The sequence below is a fragment of the Phascolarctos cinereus genome, unplaced genomic scaffold (genome assembly GCF_003287225.1).
Source record: "Phascolarctos cinereus isolate Bilbo 61053 unplaced genomic scaffold, phaCin_HiC Scaffold_4;HRSCAF=312, whole genome shotgun sequence".
Taxonomy (NCBI): Eukaryota; Metazoa; Chordata; class Mammalia; order Diprotodontia; family Phascolarctidae; genus Phascolarctos; species Phascolarctos cinereus.
In genome coordinates this window covers 356,644,307-356,662,558 of record NW_027555847.1, presented here as the reverse complement: position 1 = coordinate 356,662,558, position 18,252 = coordinate 356,644,307, and the positions used below count along the sequence as shown (strand labels likewise).

The following is an 18,252-nucleotide window of genomic DNA, read 5'->3' as shown; positions in this document are numbered from 1 at the left end:
TGCCTGGAAGGAAAGAAAGAAAGAAAGAAAGAAAGAAAGAAAGAAAGAAAGAAAGAAAGAAAGAAAGAAAGAAAGAAAGAAAGAAAGAAAGAAAGAAAGAAAGAAAGAAAGAAAAAGAAATTCAGCTGGAAGGTAAGCACTTCTGAAATGGTTGTAAATACCATGAGCAAAGGCACAGACAAGAGACAGCACATAAGGAATGGTCAGGGGAAGGAGAGAATGATGGCATTGTGGATTTAGAACTAGAAGGGACCTTAGAGGTCATCTCATTTAATGCCTTCTTTTGAAAATGAGTAAACTGAGGCTCAGAGAAGGGAAATGATTTGACCAAGCCACACAGATAGTATGTAGCAGTGCCAGAATTAGAACCTAAGTCTTGACTCCCAATAACATCCAAGGCCTGGTCCTGGCGAGGCAACAAGGTGATGATGCAAGTGGATAGAGAATTGGGCCTGGTGTCAGAAAGACCTGAGTTCAAATCCAGCCTCAGTCTGCATGACTTTGGACTAGTTACTTAACCACTATCTTGTCAGTTTCTTCAACCGTAAAATGGTGATAATAATATCACCTACCTTGTAGGTTTGTTGTGGGGATCAAATGAAATATTTGTGAAATGCTTAGCACAGTTCCTGGCACAAAGTAGGGGCCATATAAATGCCAGCTATCATCATCATTATTATATTGTTTTATTAATATAATTATGTATATGTGAAATATAATGCCATAAAAGTATATAATAATCATCATCATTTCACTTTGGTTGTAATATTGAGGGGAGATTTAATATGAGACTAAAGGTTGGAGCAAAGCCAGACATTGAAAGCTAAGAAAGAGTTTCAACTTTACTTGGAGACCACTGAAACTTTTTGTGTAAAGGGGTGAAATGCAAATGCTAGACTCTTATTTAAACATTCTATGTAGATCATACATTTATTTTTTGTCCTCCCTCCTCATTTGAAGATACAAAATATATTCCACTGTAGATGAAAAAAGCTGCTTGTCTTCCGGCACTGAGAGTGTACAGTCAAGCATGAAGCATGCCGAAAGTGGAGTCTCACTTTTAAATGCAGTTTAGGGCACACTGACCAATCTTTTTGACCTGCATCCTCTAGTGAAAGTTACTGAGGCTCACATTCTTTGAGTTTTCTCCTCACTGAAAGAAACCTCGTTGCTTAATCATATACAAGTCATTAGCTAGCTTCCCACTAGATGGTGCTCGCCTTTTCGGTTCCCTGATTGCTTTGAATTTGACACATCAGTTAACTTTAAAAGGTCCCCATGCCTCATCTTCTAAGTGAATTCAGTACCACTATCATTCTCTCGAAGCAGAAACCAGTGAAGTCATACATCATGTCTGAGAGATTTGTCAAGACACAGTGATTTTGACCTTCTTGAGATTGTTGCTTCATTTTAAAAATTAGAATAATAATAATGAGTCTTAACTCCCTCACAGGTTTATTGTAAGTCTTACAACTGCTTTTTATAACACAGTTTTTAACAGCTGCCACCAAGTCAAATGTCTTAAGTTTAATTTGCCATATTATTATTCTCTCCATCTCTTTCTTAAGTCTAAAAATCAACCAAATAATAAATCAAACCCTGATTTGTAGCATTGGCCATAAATACTAAAGTTAAGCATTTAACAGTTGGCTCTCAAGAGCTGGTTTGAACTGGCTTTTAGTCTATCTCTGGGCTTAAATGAAATCATGTGTTTAAAGAGTTTTGCAAACCTTAAAGTGGTATAGAAATATCAGATACTGTTATCATTTCAGAAAAAGAAGATAATTTTCCTTTGTAGTTAATGAATGTATTTATGTGCCTATGTAATATAATACCTGTAATATACACATCTGCATATATGCCTACATATACATGAAATATGTCTGTTTTACTATGTACTGAGATTTGCTTACATTCTGAAGTCTCGCTGTCTGGCTGGCTTCTCAAAACTCAACATCTCAGACTCAGCACAGCAGCAACTTCTCTTACCCCACACTGGCCAGCTACCACCCTGATGCCCCAACAAATATGTTGAAGGTACCTTTAGTTGGCATTGATCTTGGTATCACTTATTTCTGTGTGATCATCTTCCAACATGGGAAAATAGAAATCAGTACTAATGAGTAAACAGGACCACCCCAAGTTACATCGTCTTCAGTGACACAGAATATTTCATCAGTGATGCTAAATAGAATCAGGTTGCAATGAACCCCATCAACATAGACTTTGATGCTAACATTTCATTGGTTGCAGAGATATTGATGCAGTTGTACAGTCAAGCATGAAGCATTGGCCTTTCACAACAGTGAATGATGTAGGCAGGCCTAAAATCCTAGGGGAGTATAAAGGGAAGGCCAAAAGTTTCTGTCTAGAAGTATCTCCTTTGGTATTGACCAAGATGGAAGAAATTACTGAAGCTTATCTTGGGAAGACTATTACAAATGCTTTCATCACAGTACCAGCCTACTTCAATGATTCCTAGTATCAAGCCACCAAAGATACTAGAATTATTGCTGATCTCAATTGGCTCCAAATCATCAATATCATAAATGAGCCAACTTGTGCTGCCATTTATTATGGCTTGGGTAAAAAGTTTGGTTCATCTCCACTCCTCATCTACTGCTCTATCTGATTTCAACTCCATAGAACAATATATATCTCCCAGATTAATCTCATCACCTCTAACCTCATCACCATCCTGCTTTAGGATAGACTGACACCACCTCCCTCTGCCTCCTCTCCCCTTTGATTAGAAAGCTTTGGAGGGGGTGCCAAGCTCCTCCCAATGCCTTCCTGTATGGAGGGCAGAAACTGGACTTTTCGGCTCACTCTACTCTGCCTGGTTTTAATTCCATGGAACAAGATGCTCCCATGCCAGATAACCTCTGATCTCACCCCACACACACTTTTCTGTTTCTTTTTGCATTGTCTGTTGTGTTGTCTCCCCCCCCATTAGATTGTGAGCTCTTTGAAGACAGAGACTGTTTTTCTTTTTATTAAGTGTATCTTCAGGGGCTTAGCACAGTGCCTGGCACATCCTAAGTACATAATAAATGTTTATTGGATTAGATTGGTGCCAAGAAAAATTAGCTGTTCTTTGACCTTGGAGGTGCCACTTTTGATCCCTCCATTCTTGCCATTGAAGATGGTATCTTTGACGTCAAGTCCACAGCTGGAGAAATCCACTTGTGTGGAGAGAACTTTGAGAACCACATGGGCAAGCCTTTAATTGCTGAGTTCGAGTGAAAGCCTAAGGAGGACATCAGTGAGAACAAGAAGGCTGTCCGCTGATGGAGCACCACCTGGGAACATACACAGCATGCCCTTTCTTCCCATACCCAAAACAGTAGTAAGACTGACTCCCTCTAAGGAAGTACGAGCTTCTCTACATCTATCACAAGTACCCATATTGAAGAACTGATCCTCTTACCTAACAAACTGAGCCCTGTGGAAAAGGCCCTAAGGGGGATGCCAAACCAGATAAAACCCCAGATTCAGGACATTGTCTTGGTAGGTGCTTCCACAAGCATCCTTCAAATCCAGAAATTTCTGTAGGACTTCTTCAATGGGAAGGAGCCCAATAAGAGTATCAACCCTAATGAGACTGTTGCCTATGGTACAGCCATCCTGGATGCCATCTTGTCTGGAGATAAATCTGAGAAGGTTCAGGACTTGCTGCTTTTGGACATCATTCCTCTTTTTCTTGGTTTTGAAACTGCTGGTGAAATTATGACAGTTCTAATCAAATGTAATACCACCATCCCTACCAAGCAGATACAGACATTTATCCCATACTCAGACACCCAGCCAGGTGTGCTTATTTATATTTACAAAGATGAGAGAGAGCAGTGACAGAAGATGACAACTTGTTTGGCAAGTTTGAGCTCACAGCAGTCTCCCCTGTCCCCAGGGGTATTTTCAGATTGAAGTAACATTTAACATTGATGCAAATGACATCCTCAGAGTTTCTGCTGGGGATGAGAACACAGTCAAGGAGAATAAGATCATCATTACTAATGACAAATGTAGTCTGGGCCAAGAAGACATCGATCATATGGTCCAGGAAGCTGAGAAATACAAGACTGATTATGAAAGCAGAGAGACAGTGTGCCCTCCAAGACCTCACTTGGCTCTTATGATTTTAACATGATGGCTACAGTAGAAGATGAGAAATTCTAAGGCAAAATTGGTGATGAAGATAAACATAAGATCTTTGATAAATGTAGCAAAATAATCAGACTGCTGAGAAAAAAAGAATTTGAGCACTAGTGGAATGAATCGGAGGTCTGCAACCACATCATTACTAAGCTGTACCAGAGTGCAGGGGCCATGCCAGAAGGCATGCCTGATGGGTTCCCAGGGGGTGGAGCAGCCCCATCCAGAGGTGCACTTTTCTGGACCATCAATTAAGGAGATTGACTAAAAACACCAGAAGAAAGAGCATTCCAAACAGCTTTCCAAAAGCTGAAGGACTCAAATTTGTAGTCAAGGCAATGGTAGTTTGAAAATAACATTTAAGCTACTGTGTCAATCTGGGCATTCTGAATACTTGAATAGGTGCAGAGGGAGAGAAGTGGACAACATAGAACTTTATTGGTACTGTGGACAAGTGGAAATGCGATTCTTGTTCCAAAGAAGAAAAAACTATTTAAAATTGACATCATAAAAAAAATCTCTGAAGTAAAATTTGTCTCCTCAAATAGTTTTGTTTATTGCCCAAATTTGGTATTTGTGCATAGATATTTTAGGCCAAGGGTTTTGCTCTTGGTTTCTATTTTGATTTTTTTTATCTATGACTTTCTGGGTGTCCCAAGAGCTGTTCTTCCCACATTGTAGCTTTTCCCTAATGTTCCTGAGCTACATTGACTCTGTATGTGTGTTTCTCATTCCCCCATCCTTTTTCAGCTTCAAGTTCTTTTAATTTAGATTTTCAAGACACTAGACAAATATGTTCTAATCAACTTTTGTTCAGTATATCCAGTCCCTAACTATAAGCCTATCATTCCTATATTTAAGCTAGAGTCTAAAAATCCATATTCAAATGGATTTCTGACACCAAATTCTTAATCAGATGTTTAGCTCCCATACCAGCTTTCCCCCCCTCCATCCCTTGCTTTCAACAAGCAACACTGGTGAAAACACTACCTTTGGTTCCATAACATTTTCTTTTCTTTTCTTTTTTTAAGGCAGTTGGGGTTATGTGACTTGCCCAGGGTCACACATATAGTAAGTGTCAAGTGTTTGGTCTGAGGCCAGATTTGAACTCAGGTACTCCTGACTTCAGGGCCAGTGCTCTATCCACTGCGCCACCTAGCAGGCCCCATAACCTTTTCTTTGTAGTACTTGTCTAATATAATAATAATATTGCTGTGCCAAAGGGTACATACAGTTTAGTGACTTTTATAGTATACTTGTAAATTCTTAACCAATTCACAGTTCTACCATCAGTGTGCCTGTCCTCCCACATGCCCTCCACCAATTCACATTTTCCTCTATCACCAGCAGCTAGGTGGAACAGTGGATAGAGCACAGGGCCCAGAGTCAGGAAAACCTGAGCTTAAATCCAGCCTCAGACACCTAACAGCGGTGTGAACGTGGGCAAGTTACTTCACCTGTTTGCCTCAGTTTCCTCATCTATCAAATAGAGATAATAATAGCACCTTCTTCACAGGGCTGTTTTGAGGACCAAATGAGATAATATTGTAAAGCACCTAGCACAGTGCTTGCCACGCAGTAGGTACTTTAAAATTTTTAACTATTATTGTTATCATTGCTGTTGTTGCTATTATCTTTGCCAGTCTGGTAAGTGTAAGGTAGAACTTTAGAGTTATTTTAATGTGCATTGCCCTTATTAGTGATTTGGAAAATTTTTTCATATAACTCTTGATAGTTTGCATTTCTTCATTTGAGAATTCCTTATTTGTATTCTTTGACAACTTGTCTGTTAGTGATTGTCTTATTCTTATGTATTTGTGTATATGTGTACATGTTTTATATATATATATATATATACACGTATGTTTGTATATACACACACATACACGTACACACTTGAATATTAGTCTTTAAATATTTTCCTCAAATTTATCACTTTTTGCAGACGACAGGATGGATAGTTTTCCTAAGAAATCCTAGCTATATTTATTTATCCTCTTGATTTCTTTTTCTTGTTTTATTGCTTCGTATAGCCCTTTCAAAAACACTCTCACATCCATTTTATTAAAGGATATTGACAAACCTGTGAGGTAGGCAGAGAAGATCTCATTACTCCAGTTTTACAGGAAAAGAAACTGAGGACCAGAGAAGTTGAGTGACTTGAACAAGGTGATATGACAGAGCTAGGACTGTGCTGGAGGTCTCCCGACTCCTGGTCTAGTGTTATTTCCACCATACTACACTGGCTCATAAAGATAAGGAGCAAGGAAGACAGATACAGCGAATTTCCATTTAGAAAGCAATTTCTTCACAACCTAGCTGACTTATATAAATGTAGATGACTTGCTCACATAACTAATTAAAAATGATATTTATAGAGAGCCTATTAAGGTTCACAAAATACTTTACACAAATTACCTCATTAAAAAAAAAAAAAAGAAGCTTGGGAGGTAGATACTAGAGCTGTTATTATCCAGATTTTACAGATAAAGAAATTGAGGCTCAGAGCATTTAAGTGATTTGACCACAATTAGTAAGTGATACGTTCAGTTGTTTTTCAGTCATGTCTGACTCTTCATGACCCCATTTGGGGTTTTCTTGGCAAAGATTCTGTAGTGTTTTCCACTTCCTTCTCCAGCTCATTTTACTGATGAGGAAACTGAGGCAAATGGGGTTAAGTGACTTGCCCAGGGTCACTCAGCTAGTAAATGTCTGAGGCCAGGAAGATGAGTCTTCATGACTCCAGGCCTGGCATTCCATCCACTTCCAAGTAAGTGAGATAGGTGAGATTCAAAGTAAGGACTTTCTGACCCCACATCCAGCACTTTTATCAATTACACCATTTTTTTAGATGAGGAAACTGGTTCAAAAATGTTTGACGACTTATCTAAAGTCATAAATCTCTCTGTTGTTGGTCAGTTGTGTCTGACCCTGTGTGACCCCATTTGGGGTTTTCTTGGCAAAGGTACCAAAGTACTTTGCCATTTCCTTCTCCAGCTCATTTTACAGATGAGGCAACTGAGGTAAATAAAGTTAAGTGACTTGCCCAGGGTCACACAGCTAGTAAGTGGCTGAGGCCATATTTGAACTCAGCAAGTGAGTTGTCCTGCTTCCAGGCCTGGCATTTTATCTACTGTGCCATCTAGATGCCCATTAATCTCTAGCAAGTGCCATACCTGAAGCATGAATCTAGACCTAGTGGCTCTGAATCCAGTTCTCTTTCCACTAAAAACCATTCTGTCTGCTCAGTCTGAGAACCACATGATTTGATTGCAGCCCTGATGATTATGGAGCTCTTTGGCTTTCTTCACAATTGTCATCCATTTTGAAAACTGTACCTTAGGCGGAGAAGCAATATGCTGGAGTAGATGGAAAGTAGGCTCCAGAGCTAGGAAGGCCTGGATTCAAGTCCTGCCTCTGACACACACTGGTTGTGAGACCCTATGCAAGTCACTTAACTTCTCAGTACCCTGAGCAGTACTTGAAGACAAAAGTTTCAGAGAGCAGGTGCTAATTTGTATTAGTAGAAGGGGTTTCCTCACTAGGAGTTTCCTAGAACCAAGGCACTCAAAACTCTGATTACAAAACAAAAACAGAAAAACTGTAGACAACAGTGATATGCAATTACAAAAATTTACATTAGACATAGCTCTTCTTGACATCCTATGAAACTTTACCGTGTTTCTGTTTGTAATCTTTACTGAATTTATCCTATAATTTGATATGATTTATTACTTAAAAAAAATTCTTAGTATGCTGTTCATATTTGACCAGTCTCTCTGGATATGAGATCAACTCATACACACCTTATTATTTAATAAATTGTGTTTAGTATAAAAAGAGAGGCATACTGCATAATGGTTAGAGAGCCATAAAGGTTCTAGTCTTGTCTATGACACATATCAGCTGTGTGACCATGCATTATACTTTGCCTCTCAATGCACCCCCAGCCACAATCAAAGCTTGTGTGTTACAGAAACTTTACTAATCTGCATTTCCATATCAGTGGTTTCTTAAACTGATGCAATCACAGGTCTCTTTTAAAGACACTATAAAAATGTATTATCCTTTTGTAAAGTGCATAAATTATAAAATTCATTATCCCCGTCATATGTATTTTAGTGTGCCCATCAAAGTATCTTTCTTAGCTAGAAGATGCACTCTGATTTGCAGCATGTGTCTGTTGTATAAACACCTGATATTATTCTAGCATTTTTAAATTGAGAATTACATCATCTGTATATTGTTTTCCTTCCGGGCAGTGTGGAAAAATTAACCCAAGTGGCTCACTACCACATTGAAACGTCAACAAGGATTCAGTATGAACTTATTTTGAATGATGAAGACTTCTTCATTAATGGTGATGTGAAAGTCTTTCCAGATCCCCTTCCTCCTATCCGGCCTCCACCCGTGGAGAAAGAAATAAATACTTACCTCACTATCAAACAACTCAACACCCTTCGAAAAGAGTTTTTGGAGATGGCACCAAAAGGTAGGGGGAAAAATTATTGATCCAGGCATCTCTGAGGAAAATTAAAATTAACCACCACAATAAGATAATTGTCACTTCTTTGAAGAGGCAGGTAAAGTTTGCTCTGTGGGACTGGTTATTATGAAGCCAAGAAAATAGGACTCAGTTCTCCTTTGTTTCAAAGGGACACTTGTACTGAACTTGTCCTTCAAGATTGGGGAAATCAAGTTCAGTTATACCTTATGTACCATATAGTGTGGGTCTATGTAGGTGTGTGCTGGGGCTCAAGAGAGTTGATAATTAGATGCTCAGTGCAAGCATTTATGCCTCAGAAATCAGCACACACTACAAATTGGGTCTTGATTTATAGTTGTTGTTTTTATTTATCAATACTTAAGAAAGTGATGGGGAAAAAAAACGTGAATAATGCAAACTAAACTTAAAAGTTCGTCCTGCATTCATTTTCTCCCCCAGAAAGCTGGTTGTGAAACCCTCACCAGCATACAGCCTAGGTATGTGTATATGCAAATATGAACACAATCCATCCTAAGGGTGTTGCAACATCTGCTTGCATCTTTGTAGTTTCAGGTGTAACTTTTGCATCAAAACACTATTGATCAAATGCGTCAATTGCCTCAGTTCAAATATGTAGGTATACAGATCAGGCATGTGATGGATAATAGGAAATAGAAAATAAAAGGCAGCAAGAAGCTAGGCTTCTATATCGTGGAACTTGTCTGTGCTAACTCCTAGCCAGGCTGCTCCGATTACCTTGACCTCCTTCACCCTTGTTTCCTTTTAAGATTCAGAAATAATCTCCGTAGAAAACTATAGCTCTCTCCCAGTTTGGCCAGCTAGCTAGCACATTTCACATCTAATATATCCATAGAAAGAGTACTATTTTTCCTTTTTCTTAGATTCCTATGTAAGCCAGAGAGATGAAAGCAAAGGGAATAACCATTTTATACAGCACCTACTATGTTCCAGGCACTGTGCTAAGCTCTTTACAAATAACAGCTCACTTGATGAGATACTTTCTTAAAGGGACCCTCATTCCTCTGTGAGTTCTTCCACAGTTAATCCCTAGGAGCATCCATACCACTGGTCACCAATGTGGTTATGCATACAGGTAATGAGAATCCGAACATGCTTTCCTATGTGTGCTTAAGCTGTGATGGAAAGAGGGGAGATGGGAGGGGTTCGCTGGTAAACATTTAACAGCTGGTTCTCAGGGGCAAAATTATTAACATTTTTAACATTTTCTGCATTATTAGCATTTTCTCTATCACTTTCTTAAGTCTAGACAAGCAACAAAACAATAAATCAAGCCATGGGTTTTAGCATGTACAGATTTCAGAAGTATAAATGCTCTCATTGAAAATTGTATAATCAATTCTCATGAGCCCATTTGAACTGGTCCCAGCACACCACTGGGAATACGTCTTCCCTGGTGATAGTGGCTCTTCCCACAGACTGTTGCACTTTCCCAGGTAGGTTCTGGGATGGAACTTACCAGAGAAGGGGATGAGGGAGAAAAACAATGGGGGTAGGCCCCTGGTTGGGGCAGCCCTTCCCACCTCTGGATATCCAAGATTTAAAAGTATCCATGAGAGTAGCTCATGGTCATTTAGCACTTTATAATTCACAATGACCATGACCATGTGAGTTAGGCCATGCAAATATTAGTCTCCCTGTTTTACAAATAAGGAAATGGAGGTCCAGTGGGGTTAAGTGGTCGCAGAGCTTTAAGGTCTTGGACTTAAACCTGGATGTTCTGACTCCAAGTCTAACATTCTTTATGCTATAATAAGATGTAACTAATTTTCTGCTTTCAGAAAAATTTATAATTTAATTGGGAAAAAAAGGCAAATAAATGCAGAAGTAAGCACCAGAGAAGATGAGCAACTTTAAGAAGATGGATTGCAAACTACACACAAGGGGTTAGGAAAACAAAACTAACTAGTGATCAGTGTGGTGGGGAGGTTGGACAGGGAAAATTTCTTAGGGGATTTGCTGTATATTTACTACATTTTTTTTTTTGCTTTTTGGTGAGGCAGTCAGGGTTGAGTGACTTGCCCAGGGTCACACAGCTAGTGTCAAGTGTCTGAGGTCGGATTTGAACTCAGATCCTCCTGACTCCGGAGCCAGAGCTCTATCCACTGCGCCACCTAGCTGCCCCAAAGCTAATGCGGATGCCCCGTGTGAGGATCGAACTCATGACCTTCAGATTATGAGACTGACACACTAGATTTGCCATATATTTAAAGGAAATAAAAGATGTGGACTGTCAGAGAGGCAGCTGAGGGTATCCAAAGTAGGAAAACAGAATAGCCAAGGAAGCAGTGAAAATAACAACCATGTAAGGCACAGGGAATGATGAGGGACTGGCTTTGTATTGCTACTGCCCCGGCTACAGAAACTGTAGACCAAAGGCAGGAGGGAAGAAGTGGCCCCCAGGAAAGAAGAGAGACTGAGTTATAGGAGCAGTACTGTCCTACTGTGCTCAGCTCTCATGTTAGTAAAAACAGCAGAACTGGGGGCCGCTAGGGGGCACAGTGGATAGAGCACGGGTCCTGGAGTCAGGAAGACCTGAGGTCAAATCCAGCCCCAGATACTTGACACTTACTAGCTGTGTGATCCTGGGCAAGCCACCTTACCCCACTGCCTAGCCAAAAAACAAACAAACAAACCAAAAAACCCAACAGAACTGAAAAGGACCATCTCAAGGGCAACCATAGTTAGGAAATCACCTGGCCCTCTGCAGTTTCTGGGAACTGATAAGCCATGATGAAACTGAAGAGATCCATTCTTTTTCACAGCTTGATTATTACATGTTTTGGGAAATGTGAATCACATGTTTTGGAGGGTTTGTTTTAAAAATACAGAGGAATAAAAAGAGTGAAGGTCACTTGACCCTCAATCCAAGGTCCTGCCTGGGAGTTCTCTGTCTGCTGGCTGACTTCAACATTCAGGGCTCAGAAGGATATCCAGAGCTCTGCTTTTGCCTCTCCAAAGCCCAAGTCATGATCTCCGGGGAGTGCCTGGTTTGAGTGTCTTCCTCAATGCCAGAGCAGGTGGAAACCCCAAGCAGTCTCATTGGCTTTCATGATAACTAACATGAATTCATTTTTTAAGTCAAGTTCTTACTATAACTGTTTTCTTCCTATAATATAATTTCCTAGAAAAAGGAAAAAGGAAATAGTTCTGTAATTTCAAAAAGCCATATTAAATGAAGTGATGTTCATTGTGAAAGAGGAAACATAGAATGCTAGTTTAAAACTGGTAAATTTCTTAATTCTTGCAAAATATTTTAAAATACAGCTATGGGGAAATAAGCATTTTAGTATTTCTTCATAGAGTCTCCTATATGCATCATAATACATTAACGGAATCTCTTTGGTTTTCTGGAAATATAATGAAATATACTCCTCTTAAAAATGACAGATTTATTATTACTCACATACTGTACCCTCAACCAGGCTTTTAAAGTCACATTTACAAGGAATGTTAATATAACTAAACTACTTGACATTTGTGTTCCTTTAGCACTGAATTACCCATATGCAGTTTCTCAAGAAAAGGGATATTATTTGGTTAAAGTAAGTAAATGCCTAAGAATGTTTACACGAGATGGTAGGTAGCTAATGCTTTAGTTACTGAAGAAATTGCTTCTGCATGTGTTAACCCATTTGAGTACCAAAATTAGTTTTTATTTGAAGACTTCATTTATGATAATGTTAAATAAAAGTTCATAGAGTCATAAATTCAGAGCTAAAATAGACCTCAGAGGTCATTAAGACCTATTCTCTTCCCCTCATTTTTCAGCTGAAAAGAATAAGTCGGAAAGGTTAAGTGACTTGCTGCATGAAGTAGTATTTAAACCCAGGTCCTCTGAGTTATTCCAAACTCCTTTTAGTGGTTTTAAAAAAACAAACACTTGTCAATCTATTATTCCAAAAGGACTTTTAAAAATGATTAGATAGTAGGGTCATAGATCTAGACTTCAAAGTCCATCTAGCCCAACCCTTTTATTTTACAAATAAGGAAACTGAGGCATAGAGGGGCCAAGCGATTTCTCCAAAGTGACAAAAGTGGTAAATGAGTGGCAGAGCCAGGATTCAAACCCAGGTCAGCTGAGTGTAAATACAGCATCCTTCCCGCTCCATCACACTGCCTTTCTCATTTTCATCATTCAGTTGTTTTGGTCATGTCCAACTCTTCGTGACCTCATTTGGGTTTTCTTGGCAAAGATATTGGAATGCTTTATCATTTCCTTCTCCAGCTCATTTTACAGATAAGGAAACTGAGGCAAGACTTGCCCAGGGTAACACACAAGTAGTAAGTGTCTGAGGCTGGGTTTGAACTCAGGAAGATGAATCTTCCAGTGCTCTATACTCTATGGCGCCACCTAGCTGTCCTTGTGCTCCCTCAGATGTATAACTAGAACCATAGGTAAGACAATAATGTAGCAAAAGCAAAAGGTAACTGGTAGAATCTTTGCACACCAGTCCGTAGAGCTGGCAAAGGCCTCCTACACACTGTGTGGATCTTCCGTGAAAGATGTACAGACCACAGACAAGAAGCACACAGGATGTACCTCTTCCCACCGTCGTATGCTATGGCGTATGAGTACCTGTGATGAATCGTGGAATCTTATTATAATTATATAATTCTCAACACCTAAGAAAGTCTCCAAAATTTAGAAATTTGAGAACTTCTCAATCAGTTCAGTTCCTCCAGTAACTCCCCCACAAGCTATCACCCCGTCCCTCTTTCCTAGACCCCTTTTCATGCCCTTTCAGGAATTTAGGAGGGAAATAATATGACACTCATTCTTGCTCCAGATATCCCCTAACTAAACCATCCTTCTGCTTTTTTCTTTGCTCCTCAAATGTTATTGTGAAACTTCTCATTATGTTTCATTTTAATTTTTATCCCATAAAAATGAATGTAGGGTGTCAGAGTGACAAATGTAGTATGTCTAAAACAATGCTCTCCCTTGGATTATATCAAAGGAGATAGAAATTTATTTCTGCATTTTTAAATTTTATCTCAGGGTTAATTCCTTGGAATTTGGTAGAGTTGCTATTTCAGGGCCTTCTATTGTCACCAACCAATACCACTGCTACCTAGTGAAAGATAAAATTGGGATGATGTCATTTTGTTCTCCTGGTGCTCTCTGTTCCTGCCTGCCAGACACTGACTCTCCCACAAACATTTTTACCCTGATCACCACCACCTTTTAGTCAGGGCTCAAGCAATTTAACTCAGTTTAAAGGCTCACAGAGAAAATTGTAAGCTGAAAAAAAATTTAATAACTCTAGCAGCTCTTGGAGTGAGGCCCATTGTGAGCTAAGTAGAACCAAATCAATTTTAATTCCCAGAAACTTAATCTCTCAGGTGTCCAAAAAATGATACCAAAAGAGAAGACAGACCAGTGCCATAAAAGTACATCTCAAAACTTGTGATCCAATTATATCATGCAACCTAGACAAAGCAGCTCTTTGGGAAAAGTCCCACAGTTCACGGCAAAGAGCATTACAATGGGATGCTTTGAGAGCCTAATGTGCCAAGCATACAAGCATTGAACGACTACCATAAGGATCACCAGAATGCATCCTGAGTGCAGCAACGCCTCATATCTGGACATCGAGCACTCAGTATACCTTGTAGGCTGAATATGATAGAATAAAAGTGTCACCTGAAAAAGCCAGAACACTGTGATCTGTTCTTTTGCTCAAATGAAAATTCTCCCCAACTTATTGAGGTTTGTATGGTTTCCATATGGAGTTTATTCAGGAGGAATCCCGGATCTTTTGGGAAAAGGACATAACTTTTCAACCTCTGGTATCCGAGCCCATGAGACATCTCAAGCAATGCGCATTCCCTGATCACCTCCAGGATCTGAAAACCACTGTCCCAGGCCAAGAAAACATGGAAGAGAAAAGGGCTCAGATGTTGTCAAGGCGGTAGCCATGACTGACCTTGTGGCCTGGAGTCACTGATTTATTCTGTGTCTGATAACTCAAGCAGCTTGTACAACACATCCCTAGAATCTTTGTCAGTTAGCATAGTCCTAGAACTACATCTTAACCAGTCTCTTGTCTCAGTTATTCTATTAGCAAGTACATGTTGGAAGAACAAGTTTTATTGTTGCAACTAATATCTGTCTATGGGTTGACCATTAGGTTTTCAGTTTCAGTTGACACTGAGATGTCACACTCAGTTGTGAAAAATATAGCTTTAAGAAAAAGTTCTTTGGATGCCTCGGAGAGTTTTGAAATAATAAGGATACTCTGAGAGGTTAGAGCCTGTCTGGGGCCTATATATCCAGGGGAAGCTGATAAGAGACAAAATGGGCATCAATCTGAGTCTAGTAAATATGAGATTTGTTCAGTATTTAGATATGTATAGTATTTTCAGATCTGTTTGGTTATTGTTTAGACCAAAGGCATCAGAACACAATAGTCTCAAGCCACTTCAACCAAATTAAAATGTAATGGAGAAATATTCAATAAAATAAATAAAAATATAATAGGACATAGATAATGTTAACATGGTTTTCTAAGTCAGTATGCAACCCACAGGGATCCTTACATATGGTTTAGTGGTCCATTTTTATTGATGACAACATTGGTTTAAGACTATGTGTTAAGACCAGAATTAGAGCTTACTCTTTTACTGTGACCAACACTTTTTCCTGATAAGGAATATTACTCCCTTCCCAAACCATATTGATAAATCATGTTTTCAAAATCACTCTGGAATGACCTCCCCCAAAATACAATAGTATCATTCCCTCAATACTTCATTGGTTGTTTTAGGAGTAGTTATGACTCTGTGAACTCTTCCACCTTTAATCCTTGGGAACAACCACACGATTGGTCACCAATCTGGCAACAACAACAACAACAACAATAATAATGATAATAATAACAATAACATGGATAATCACCTTTTGAGAAATGGGGCAACTTACTGATGCCCATTATCTACACCAAACATGCATTACCAATTATGTATCTCTTCCCTTTCCATTTAGGGAAACAAATGATGTGAGGAAATTATGTTGGGAAGAATAATGAAAACTAGGAAAAGGATCTTTTTAAATAAATCTCTCAGAATCACAAAATTTTATAGATAAAAAAGACCTAAGGGATCATTTTGTCTAGCCTCCTCATTTAACAGAGGAGGAAACAGAGGCACAGAGAAGTTAAGCAGACTATCTCCATGGCCACAGTGTCAATGAATGGTCAAGGCCAGGAGAAGTCAAGGGTCTTGAATCATAAACAACTGTTCTTTCCACTACAGCCGGCTGCTTTTCCTTTAGGATCAGTCACTTCTCATATGATTTCATATGTGCATGTATATGTAATATTAAAATGTTCATACTATGACTTCTTTCATTCACTCTATATATGAGCAAGCACTTATGTAGACATTGGCTTTGAACAGTCCATATTTTCTCCAAACATCATGCAACTAAAGAGAAGCAAGAAGAAGTAGCAGAGATGGCTCCCAAAGGGGGAACTGGGAGGTTCCATTGCCTTCTCTCACCTGAATATTTCTTGAGCTCTGGGTTCTGGCATCTTTAAAAGAGAAAGTGACAAGAGAGTGGCAATAATACACATCTGTAGGAAATGATTCAGTTCGACAAATGTATTCAATATCTACTTGGAACAAGATACCCTGCTAAGTACCGGGGATACAGAGATTAAGACAGCAGCAGCTATTTAAGCAAAATCTATGTGCTTATTAAGGATCTTACATACTACTTAAGTGCTACCAAATATTCGCAAAAGTAAGTGTGCTACAAGGTGGGCCATGATGGGAGCAAGGAAGACAAAGTATTCTAAGAAAATGTGAGAAGGAAGAACACACTAGGATTCAGTGGAAATGGTGGATTTGGAGTCAGAAGACCAGGAGCTGAGTACCAGCTCTGCTGCTTAACTCTCAGTTTGACATGAGGCAGCACATTTAACCCCTCAGGTCCTCAATTTCCTTATCTATAAAATGAAAGGCTTAGATGCCCTAACCTCTAAATTTTCTTTGAGTTCTACATATTAAGCACCATACCTTTGCTTTCATAGTTACTTCAGTTACACTATCTGAAGCTTGCAGAAATCAACAGGGAAAAAAAAAAAAGAGGAGTAGAATGGAAGGGAGCAATTCCCTTCTTCTCCGTAGTATTATGTCACGTATCTACATTGAAGTTAAAAAAAAAACAACCATTTAAAATGTGTTAAGGAATAGCTAGGTGGCACAGTGGATAGAACACTGACCCTGAAGCCGGGAGGACCTGAGTTCAAATCGTATCTCAGGTACTTATTAGCTGTGTAACCTTGGGCAAGTCACTTAACCCCAATTGCTTCCAAATAATAAAATTAAATTAAATTAAAATAAAATAAAATGTATTAAGTGCTTACTATATATTTAGCATTCTACAAAGCTAAATGAGAAAGAATTCAGTATAAGACAAGGTACCTAGTAATTAGAACTTTTAAACCTAGTTGGGGAGAACATGACATATATTGAAGAAACATCTTCAGTATTTCAAGGTTCTAGTGTGATTCTTCCCTCAAATTTCAAGCCTTCTCAGCCTCTTAACTGATGATTTTCATGAGTTCCACTGGCCAAAATGTTCATTATCCTTCGGTCTTCATTATCCTTCAGAAATCCTTCAGAATTATCCTTCACTATCCTTCAGAAATTCTTCATTGCTGGCTAAATCTCTGGGGTCTAGGGACAAAAACATGCATGACATGCATGATGAAGCATCCTACAGAGGAGGACCTTTGTGGAGGGTGGCATATGTATCAGCATTATACATGTGGATGTGTGTTGTATTGATATATAATAAGGTAATGAGCCATACAGTGCAATTATAAAATTAGATATAATATATTCAGTAGAGATAATTGTCCTGATTGTGTAGGAAAGGGATCTGTAGTCATAAGGATAAGCTTTATGGAGACTGCAATACTTGTGCTAGGCCTTGAATTATGCATTACCTTTGAATACATAAGGAAAAGGGCAAAGAACATTCCTGGCAGACAGGAACATTATGGTCAAACGGACAGAGGTAGGAATAATTATGGTGCATGTTAAGGGGAGAGCCAGAGGAGGATACAAACAATGACTCAAATAATTTTAAAAAATAAAGAGAAATAAAAATCTATATTTCCCTGGTAAGATATGTACAACCACAACAAAATCAAACATGACTGAAAAATCTCTTGTCTGTTTGTTTCTCCTGCTTCTACACATCAGCCTCTTAATTACAGGGCCCTTGAATTATCTGCCCTAGTTATTCAGGAGCCTGTCTTCATGTGTAAATTGGTCCAAATGAGACATTTGGTCAGGTTTTTTTTTTCTTTTCTCTAGCAAGGTAGGGAAGTTTCATGGAAGTCTCCTTATCTTTAATAGGCTAAGTCTACACACAAACTAGTGGGGAGAATTGAGACAGAATCCAAATAATTCAAATATCCTCCGTCACTGACAAGGGCTGTCAATATTGATCAAATTCACAGATTGCTCATTTCAAGGGTTCACTTCATCCATGAAGACCCAAAGCGGTATGGGGATTTTAGTGAGATGCTACATTTACAGTAGCGTGATAGTCTATG

General features: G+C 38.9%; 1 protein-coding gene across 1 annotated transcript in view; it reads left to right on the top strand.

The window, feature by feature from the left end:
- LOC144454094 (sperm flagellar protein 2-like) overlaps positions 1 to 18,252 on the top strand; it is a 142,121-nt gene that overhangs the window by 80,926 nt on the left and 42,943 nt on the right. The window contains exon 17 of the mRNA XM_078151756.1: positions 8,418 to 8,647. Within this exon, the coding sequence (XP_078007882.1) occupies positions 8,418 to 8,647 (230 nt within the window). The remainder of the gene's footprint in view (positions 1 to 8,417; positions 8,648 to 18,252) is intronic.